The following is a 10,440-nucleotide window of genomic DNA, read 5'->3' on the forward strand; positions in this document are numbered from 1 at the left end:
TGTGCTTCCCTGATTGGTCAGAACAGTCCTACTTCAAGCTCCAGGAGAATTCAGTTCTTCTATTTGTGTTTAAATGTTAATGCAATTAAAAGCTTAACTAAATTAAATCATCCATAATTCAAAAGTTACAATTCAAACACAAAATGATGTTGAGAAAACACCTGGTTACGTTTGGAGGAAACTCAAACATGCAGACATTGTAAATAACAGTTTTATTAAAGAAGGCACTTAGACGTACATTAGCAGTCGGACCAATGAGCTTCCAGTATTCAGGGGACACGTCTCCAGTGCAGCTGATCCAGTAGAAACCAGCACCGCCAGTATCCATGCTGAATATTTACCATCAGGCTCGTATGAACAGCAGAGGATTTTCATTTGAAATGTGGCAAATAAACACTTTAACGTCCTGGATTCACTTGAAAACTCAAACTTGGTGCTTTATATATTTGTTATAGGGTTAGAGGTATTTTAATATTCGCTGCGATGAACTTCAGGCGATGTTATGATGTTATGTTTTTGAATAAAATGTTTTGTTGGCCAGTGAAACAAACAAGCAGAAGAAACTCAGATGCTCCTCATCTCTTTGCTTCAGAAATGATTCCACAGATGTGTTAATCTATTAATTTACCATAGCACCATCATTTAATTTTCAAATGAGTATTTCCATGCACAGTGGAAGGAGAGAAGGGGGTCGCAGATTTCACTGACACTCTTCATGAGGCACAGCAGTGAAAAGATTTGACAGAAACGATATCGTGCCTCAACAACAGTTAAAGGATTTAAATTTAAATTCAGTACAAAGTTTTCAGGACATAAAGAACGTGGGAAACTCAACTTCTTCACATCCTGTACAGAGGTTCCTTTCAAATTAAAACAGGTTCATACAAAGATTATTATCATGCTCACAAAGCACGACCACAGCCCCCCCCCAACACAACCACAGGTTTAATAATTCAATACAGTGCATTAAGTTTCAAAGTTAGTTCAGTTACTCATCTGGTGTAAAATGCCACTTTTCTTTCAAGTTAAAGTGCTTTTTAGTAAAATTACTAAACGTGTTTACCTCAATAAACAAGGACGCTCAGATCAAAGAGATCAATATGTTCAGGTGTAAGTTGTGTTAGAAACGACTACGCACATAAGATATCATACATTCCTTTAAAATCAGTCGTTAGAAAAATAATACGCTTCCAGTATTTTCTCCACCTTTTACAGGTTTTTAATTAATAAAAAGAAACAGTACAGTGATTCTGTGAAGAGACGATAGATTCACTGAGAGAATCCTTTCATCAGGTCTTCTTATACAACCGCGTCAAAGACCAATAAAAATCTATTTAGTCTTTTTTTAGTAAAAGTTTCAAGGAATTTAACTTTTGTGTTTTTTATTAAATTTTTATTTCTGTAGAAAAGTGTTTCCATTAGAATCTGGTGGTACAGAAAGGGCGTGAAGAGACTTTGTGTGTTTCCCTCAGTGACAGGTTGTGTTGATGTTGTGTTAACCCTGTGAAGGGGGGTGCAGTTGTCTTCAGTGTCTTCTCTGCAGACTGGAGGCCCAGGTGCTTCACTTCCTGCCGCCTGCTGCACATTTTGAATATGCGTAGGCAGAATGTTTTGATCACGACTTCTTCAGCAGCTTGGTTCTGTTTTTCTGTCTTTGCCTTTGATCTCAGTTTCAGATCTACTTTCCGTCGTCTCACACGTTGCTGATCCTCACGCTCCGCGGGCTGCTCTCCCTCGGCCTCCCCCTCTCCCGGCCCCTCTCCTCCCCCCTGTAGATCTCCTCCAGTCTCATCTTCTCCGGGTCCGTCCCGTCCTCCTTGCTGCCGCGGCGGCGGGACGCCTGCGGGCCCGGCGGCAGGGCCGGCTTGGTGAAGAGCGGGGACTGGGTTTTGGCCACTTTTTCAAAGAAGGCAAAATCAGCCACGTACTTCCCCGAGGGGGACAGGGACACGACGGGGGGGAACTCGTAGCCCCAGAGGATCTCGTCCGGGAGGTAGGAGGTCCGCACCTGGCAGGTGGCGGAGGTCGGCTCCACGGTGGCGCTCAGGATCACCAGCAGCTCGAAGTCCGCCAGCTCCGGGTCGGTCCAGCCGCCGCCTGCAGGAGAGACCAGGCCGGAGATCAAAGCCAACCAGATGTTTTAATACAGTTAAATACTAAAAACTAATTTCACAAAGACTCTTATCCCTGAAACTCAAACACACTCATAGAAAAACCAGTTCCCTGAATACGTCGGATCGTCTTCATGAGTTGTTCCCTCATTGTTCATGTTGAACCTCCATCAAGTTCCCCCCCCACCCCCCTCTTTGTAATAAACGCACACAGGTGAAAGAATGGTGAGGCAACGAGGAGGTTTCATCCGACTGAAGGCAAAGTCAAGTGTCAGTAACAAACTACAGACACTGAGCAGGTTGTGATGGTCTGTTGCTCACAGGAGAACCAGAGGAGGCCTCAGACACGTCTTCTGAACCCTGAGGGAGACGAGTCACTTTCAACCACATCAACATGTTCAGACACATTTAGAATCAACACTAGTTTGTGAGTTTGTTGGAGTTCAGACTGTAGTGGATTAGAATCAGTTCACATGTGTTGGTGGGGAAAGACACACACACTCGTGCACAGACGCACACGCACATCCTGACATTTCCAAAACATAAAACTCCCCACTTACAAACTGACTCCAACACAGACACAGACACACACACACACACACATACACACACACACACACACACACACACGCACATACACAGTAAACGTGAGCTCAAATCTGAAATATCAACACACAAGCAAAGTAAGAGCTGCCTCCGGTTGAAAACATTCCAGCCATAGATGCTGATAAATAAATATTTTGTGTAGTTTTCATGCGTCAACACACAGCACCCATAACACAAAGGACACACAAGAAGACAAGCGCACACCTGCGTCAACAGGCCCCAGTCAGAATGCCGACTCGTCATCTGTCCAAACAGTCCTTACTCTAACCCAGACCCAGTCCTGCTCCCACTGGGAACCAACACACGTTTCACAACCACTGGTGCAAACTGCAAACGGGTCGAGGGATCCTCTGTGTGGGACAGGCTGCAAGACGTCCATCTGCACGTCTGTCCCTGCAGCCGGGCTCTGGACACGTCATGGACATGGACACGTCATGGACATGGACACGTCACACATGACAATCTCTTGTCATGATTTACAGACGACTCTTCCTCCAGCGCCCACCTCCATTTCAGATTCTTCACTTTGAGGGAAATATCTAAACTGTGAGGTGGATTGTCATAAAATGAGGTTAGTTAGTTAGTTAGTTAGTTAGTTAGTTGGTTAGTTAGTTGGTTGTGTAGCAGGATTATGCAAAAACGACAGGACGATCGATGTTTGTTTGGGACGTTCCTCCTGCAGTTCACCTGATCTCTCACCCCCCCCCCCCCCCCCTCGGTATGACTTCCTGCCGCTGTGCTTCTGCGTCTGCTCGGCTTCCTGTTGACACTCACTGGGTTGGTAAACTTCCTGCCTGGTAACGTTTGATTCCTCTGACACACGTCAACAAAGGTTCTTGATCACTCAGCTCGACAGGAAATACATCTTCACAATTTTATCTTCACAATCGTGTGTGTGTGTGTGTGTGTGGTGTGTGTGTGTGTGTGTGTGTGTCTGTGAGATGCAGGCCTATAGAGCATTGGTTCCCAAACTGGGGTACATGTACCCCCAGGGGTACGCAAAGTGGTTCAGGGGGTACGCAGGGGAAATATTTGATTTAGGTTTTGCATAGCTCAACATCTTTTGTTTCCTATCGCACGTGCTGCGCGGGGTACGTAGCTGGAGATTGAATGTCTGAAGGGGTACGCGACTGTAAAAAGTTTGGGATCCACTGCTATAGAGGAAGCTGATGTTGTGGCTCAGTGGGTCTGAACAGCCTTCACATGAATGAATGTCTTTGGACTTGATTCTCTGAGGTCAGCCGGACACTGTGTTCACACCTCTGTGGACTCAGTGTGTGTCTGTTGGTCTCCACTCTGTCCTGCCCCCCTGGTCCATGCATCATGGTCACACAATGTCCAGAAGATTCACACTCTGTTGCACAGGAAGCCTGGATTCCTTGGACCTATAGAGCTGCTCTCTGCTGGAGCTTCACCATAGAGCATGAACACAAAGAGGGGCTGAACCAGTTGGTGCAGAATCCTGCTCCAGTGGGAGTGAACTCAGCATCGTGGATTATGTCACGAGCATCTCAGAGCCACCATGTCTGGATTCATGGAAGGAAACGACCCAGAGCAAGCAACACAACCTGGTGACAAAAGGAAGCTACTGTCGGTAGGAACAGGCCGGATGGTCCTGAAGCACGAGAGTGATCTGAAGGTGACGACACCCACCAGGACCCGACCGGCCCCTGATCCAGCTGCACCAGACCTCACACTCAGACTCAAACCTCCTTCTTCCACCAAGTGTCCTGGAAATCCATTCACTTGTTTATGAGTAATCTTGCATACAAATACAAACCAACCAACAAACAAATGAACTGGGGTGGAAACATAACCTCCCTGGCAGAGGGAACGACCTGAAGCTCGAGGTTCACAACAAAGAAGACGAACACACAAGAGAGTGTTGACCAAAAGTAAACGTGCAAAAAGTGATGAAGACGTGAAGAGGAAGAGGAAATGGATCGATAATAACAGACAGAGAATCTCCAGTGTGACCAGTGAGGACAGAAGGACATGAGCGGTGTGGGTCTGAAGGATCTGGAGCTTCCAGCTGTCAGTGGATCTGAGCTTCGTGTCAGAACCAGACTGAGCAGCTTTGTGCTCTAATGAGGGGGGGGGGGGGGGCGCTCTCTCACTCACATTCCAGCCAGAGAAACCCTCTCCTCCAGAGTCCAACCAGTCCGGCACTGGGAGAGCGAGAGGCGACCCAGTCCACAGCACATGACCAGTAAATACCAACACACCTACAGACACACACAGCGCCTGCTTTACTGGGGGGGGGGGATCTACCTTTAGCTGCCCAGGCCCTGAGGGGGCTGCTGTCGTCGATGATGTGGTAGAAGGTCAGGGGGATGATGAGGAAGGGGCTGTCGCTGGACGTGTCCACCTGGAAGGGGACGTTCCGCTGGTCCAGCCGAACCGTCTCGCCCTCCTTCGTCAGAGACGTCTGGAGCAGCTTCCCCGTCACCTGGGAGCCAAGATGGAGTCAGTACATGAGGCCAAGAGGGAGCAGAGGGCATCCTGTAACCAAAAGGCCACAGGTTCAATACCTGACACGCCCCAGAGCTCCACCAGCAGGGAGGTGATCTCAGCTGCTTCAACAAACTTCCTTCAGTGACTTCACACACGAAGGTTTCAATCACTGAATATGAAAACTAGATGAATGTGTTTTACCTGGCAGCCCAACAACAGGCTCTTGCGCATGTTGGCCACTCGGATCATGAGGCAGGGACGTCCCTCGTGATTGGACACCACAGCTTGTTGACTGAACTTCACCGTCTCGCCTCTTTTCTTGGGACGCGCCACCTGCAGGCGGGGGGGGAAGCTGATGAGCTCTGGATACGATTGATATTTAGTGACGTAAACATATGTCTGATATTTGACAATATGACAATAATCCCATTTTTCTAACTACCTTGGCGAGGAAGGTGCCGGTGATGAAGATCTCCATGACCATGGTGATGACCAGCTGAAAGATGAGCAGGACGATGGCGGCAGGACACTCCTCCGTGATGCAGCGGAACCCGTAGCCGATCGTGGTCTGAGACTCCAGAGAGAAGAGGAAGGCCCCGGTCAGGGTCTTCACCTCCATCACACAGGGGGTGTGGTTGGAGGGGGGGTCGAACTCTGCACACAGGAAGGGAGACAGAACAGAGGACCATGCATTTGGGTTTCAAAACAATGTCCTCTTCTGCCAGGTCTTTCTCATGCCCTGTCCGACAAACACTCTTCCTATGTGTCCCTCATTGTCTAGTTCACAGAAAACGACTTGTGTACTTTCTCTGTGCAGACACACAATGAGACGTCATTGTTTGAGGGGAAATGATGAATCGTGCTAGAAGATTAAAATGATCGTGTTTTGAGGAGAGGATTGTTCGTGACCAGAGAAGGGATGGCGTGCTCGATAGTGACGCTCTTATTTTGAAACACAAGACAGATGACGTAATCACAGCCCTGATTGGCTGAAAGAGGTCATGTGAGAAGAGTCAACAGACGTGATCCATATGTGACTGTCCAGATTACAACTGACATGACTCAGAGTCGCTGAGCGGAACAGAGAGCCGGCTCATCACAGAGATTCATAAAGATTCTGGAGTCTGAGTATTATTTATTATATCCACCCCCCCCCCCCCCCCCCCCCCCCCTTACCCAGCAGGTCTCCATGCACCAGGGCCACCAGGTACCAGAGCACTCCGAACACGAACCAGGTCCCAGCGAAGGTGGCGGAGAAGAGGAAGAACTTGTAGCGCCACTGCATGTCGAGGAAGGTCGTCCAGAGGTCGCGGAGGTAGAGGGCGCCCCTCCCGCTCACGTGCTCGATGCGCACGTTGCTTCGTCCGTCTTTGGAGAGGACACGGCGTCTCCTCCGCAGGGCGCTGGGCCCCCCGGCGCCTGGGTCCTCTGCAGCGGCCCCCCCGGCCCCCCCGGTGGAGCCCAGCAGGGGCTTGGTGATGTCCGTCTGCGTCTGGGAGTGGCAGACTTTCTGGGGGGAGGAGCCCTCTGAGGAAGGGGGAGTGGCTGAGGTCATGGCTGGTACTGCAAGGGGCTGGACACAAAAAGAGGAGACCATTAAAAAGACGACAAAGATGGACGACATGATGACTCCATGAAAGTGAAGCCATAGCGTCTGGATCACCCCCTGGTGGCCGGCAGAGGAACACGTCAGAAACCCGTCTTCCTCCATGTTAGTTGATGGGACATGGACCAGACTAAAAAATCAAAGCACACGTCAAGTACATGGTTTCAAAGATGGCTTCTTTAATTTGAGGCAGTTCTTATTGCTTTATTCTTATGATCGACTGTTTCATATCAGATGAGCAGATGAGTCAATCTGCAAGAGGAGGGAAAATTAATATCACATGAATAAGACAAATGAGAGAGAGAGGGACATCTGGGAGGGAGGTGACGATGAGGATTAGAAGCTGGACAGTGCTGCTGAACGGGGCGGGGGGGGGGGGTCCATTTAAGCCCCTTCCTCTTTTCACTGGAGGCAGCTGGCCTTGTCAAAATAAAAGCCCCCTTTCAGCATGAAGGCACAGCTGCTCTTTCACATTAAAAGCGTGATAATGCTGGCCCGGCCGGTTGCACAAGACGGCTACTGACTGGAGACGAGGAGACACTATTCACTGTCCTCGTCCCCCGGTGGTCCCCCGGTGGTCCCCCGGTGGTCCCCCTCTTCCATTCCGCTGACAGCTGTCTTCATGCTGTCCTTTCACGTTGGAGCACAGAGCTCACGTGTGATGTGAGCAGATGTGACACATGAAGATTTGCATTGGGCGACTGGACATTGGAGCTTTTTCACTAAAGGGATGGAGTGGGAGCATTTCTTACTGGTTCAACTAAATGATTCCACAGATGCTCCACCAGTAAACACCGTGTCCTCTGATTGGATGGTTTTGGTCGGGGCTGTTTCTCATGAGGACGTGAGGTCCATAAACACCTGCTGGACCCTGGTCTGTGTGGAGGAACCTGACATCATCACCCATCCAGCCTCTCTTCACACAGACTGGAGTTTGGACTGGGACTCGCCCAGCATGAATGGGTGAGTTCACTAATGCTCTTGTGACTGGGAGCAGCCAGAGCTCCTCACAGACCAGTGGAGCCGTTCATCTTTGTGTCCACAGGGTTCTGGAGGACAGTCAGTGAGGATGTGTCTTCATGAGACAGAGGAGTTCTGTACTGGTGTGTTGGTGTGTACAGTATATTGAGAAGTCTCCCACTGTCCCTGTGAACTCTGACAGATGTCCCCTCGTCTTGGCTGCAGCTCTCCCTCCTTCTCTCTCCCTCTCTCTCTCCCTCACTCACTCTTTTCTCTAAATGGACCTTTTGTCTCAACCTGATTCTGCTTTTCCGCTGCGAATTTAACAAAAACCAAAACACAACACAACTAAAACAAAAGAGGTGGAGCGGAGACGATGTGATACGCTCTGTCCTCTCCTGTCCTGTTTGACCCGTCCCTCTCTCTCTCTCTCTCTCTCACTGAGTGAATGAATAGAGATCTGTGTGATGTCTGTGCTGTGAATACTAAGATGTGGTGGGGACCAGAGCGGGGGGGAGGCGGGGTCAAGAGGAGGCCCATTGATTGGTCCATCTCCGGCTGACCTCTGAACCCTGAGGAGCTCCTGCCTACACATACAGTAAACACACACTTGTGTATTACACGTATAGACCTGCTCAGCAGTTACACAACACAATGCAACTGACTGTCCAGAGGAATGTTTGCAAAGCTCAGAGCTCACACACAACATCTACCAGCTAACTGCACATGTTTGTATTCATTCATTCATAATGTTAGTGTTTATTCTGCTTATTGTCAATCACATGAAAAGACAAAACCAACAAGTCTCAGAACTTCCTCATGTGTCTCTGGTCTCCTGTCGGCAGGAGAACATCTCCTTTGAGTTCAGCCTCAAACATCTGGGTCCTCAGGAGAAGGTGGAGATGCAGCTACATTACACTAATAATCCATCAGATACCTTCTTAGTGCTTATACATGGAGAAATGTGACCAATCAAAGTCAATAATCAATATCTATGGTGGAGTCAATCGACAGATGAAGAATCAGCCTCTGGGTCAAAACTCCATCTTCCATTGACCTCACGTGGTTCAGTCAGTTTCTCTCACACGTCTTGATTGACAGCTGATTGGTCGAGGCTGCCAGCAGCAGAACCCTGTCCCTGTCCTGCTGACCCGTCTCTCAACACTGAACCAGTATCAGCAGAACCCTGTCCCTGTCCTGCAGACCCGTCTCTCAACACTGAACCAGTATCAGCTGAACCCTGTCCCTGTCCTGCTGACCCGTCTCTCAACACTGAACCAGTATCAGCTGAACCCTGTCCCTGTCCTACAGACCCGTCTCTCAACACTGAACCAGTATCAGCAGAACCCTGTCCCTGTCCTGCAGACCCGTCTCTCAACACTGAACCAGTATCAGCAGAACCCTGTCCCTGTCCTGCAGACCCGTCTCTCAACACTGAACCAGTATCAGTAGAACCCTGTCCCTGTCCTGCAGACCCGTCTCTCAACACTGAACCAGTATCAGCAGAACCCTGTCCCTGTCCTGCAGACCCGTCTCTCAACACTGAACCAGTATCAGCTGAACCCTGTCCCTGTCCTGCTGACCCGTCTCTCAACACTGAACCAGTATCAGCTGAACCCTGTCCCTGTCCTACAGACCCGTCTCTCAACACTGAACCAGTATCAGCAGAACCCTGTCCCTGTCCTGCAGACCCGTCTCTCAACACTGAACCAGTATCAGTAGAACCCTGTCCCTGTCCTGCAGACCCGTCTCTCAACACTGAACCAGTATCAGCAGAACCCTGTCCCTGTCCTGCTGACCCGTCTCTCAACACTGAACCAGTATCAGCAGAACCCTGTCCCTGTCCTGCAGACCCGTCTCTCAACACTGAACCAGTATCAGCTGAACCCTGTCCCTGTCCTGCAGACCCGTCTCTCAACACTGAACCAGTATCAGCAGAACCCTGTCCCTGTCCTGCAGACCCGTCTCTCAACACTGAACCAGTATCAGTAGAACCCTGTCCCTGTCCTGCAGACCCGTCTCTCAACACTGAACCAGTATCAGCAGAACCCTGTCCCTGTCCTGCAGACCCGTCTCTCAACACTGAACCAGTATCAGCTGAACCCTGTCCCTGTCCTGCTGACCCGTCTCTCAACACTGAACCAGTATCAGCTGAACCCTGTCCCTGTCCTACAGACCCGTCTCTCAACACTGAACCAGTATCAGCAGAACCCTGTCCCTGTCCTGCAGACCCGTCTCTCAACACTGAACCAGTATCAGTAGAACCCTGTCCCTGTCCTGCAGACCCGTCTCTCAACACTGAACCAGTATCAGCAGAACCCTGTCCCTGTCCTGCAGACCCGTCTCTCAACACTGAACCAGTATCAGCAGAACCCTGTCCCTGTCCTGCAGACCCGTCTCTCAACACTGAACCAGTATCAGCAGAACCCTGTCCCTGTCCTGCTGACCCGTCTCTCAACACTGAACCAGTATCAGTAGAACCCTGTCCCTGTCCTGCTGACCCGTCTCTCAACACTGAACCAGTATCAGCAGAACCCTGTCCCTGTCCTGCAGACCCGTCTCTCAACACTGAACCAGTATCAGCAGAACCCTGTCCCTGTCCTGCAGACCCGTCTCTCAACACTGAACCAGTATCAGCAGAACCCTGTCCCTGTCCTGCTGACCCGTCTCTCAACACTGAACCAGTATCAGCAGAACCCTGTC

The 10,440-nt window shown here is 49.9% G+C and overlaps 1 protein-coding gene across 1 annotated transcript; it reads right to left on the reverse strand.

The window, feature by feature from the left end:
* Positions 1-386: 386 nt before the first annotated feature.
* kcnj10a (potassium inwardly rectifying channel subfamily J member 10a) lies at positions 387-6,726 on the reverse strand. The gene is made up of 5 exons (XM_053416347.1): positions 6,348-6,726; positions 5,614-5,825; positions 5,373-5,504; positions 4,989-5,166; positions 387-2,097 (listed from the first exon to the last, which is right to left on the reverse strand). The coding sequence occupies exons 1-5, from the start codon at positions 6,724-6,726 to the stop codon at positions 1,694-1,696; spliced, it is 1,305 nt and encodes a 434-aa protein (XP_053272322.1). The 3' UTR covers positions 387-1,693.
* Positions 6,727-10,440: the final 3,714 nt, after the last annotated feature.

Source organism: Pleuronectes platessa, chromosome 23 (genome assembly GCF_947347685.1).
Source record: "Pleuronectes platessa chromosome 23, fPlePla1.1, whole genome shotgun sequence".
In the NCBI taxonomy this organism is placed as follows: Eukaryota; Metazoa; Chordata; class Actinopteri; order Pleuronectiformes; family Pleuronectidae; genus Pleuronectes; species Pleuronectes platessa.

Bases quoted from the DNA above. Each gene is read 5' to 3' on its own strand.
- kcnj10a (XM_053416347.1), bottom strand. From the start codon at position 6,726: ATGACCTCAGCCACTCCCCCTTCCTCAGAGGGCTCCTCCCCCCAGAAA. The intron at 5,167-5,372 runs GTAAAACACATT...CTTGGCTCCCAG, and splicing joins GCCTGTTGTTGGGCTGCCAG to GTGACGGGGAAGCTGCTCCA. The intron at 2,098-4,988 runs GTAGATCCCCCC...TCTCTCCTGCAG, and splicing joins CAGGGCCTGGGCAGCTAAAG to GCGGCGGCTGGACCGACCCG.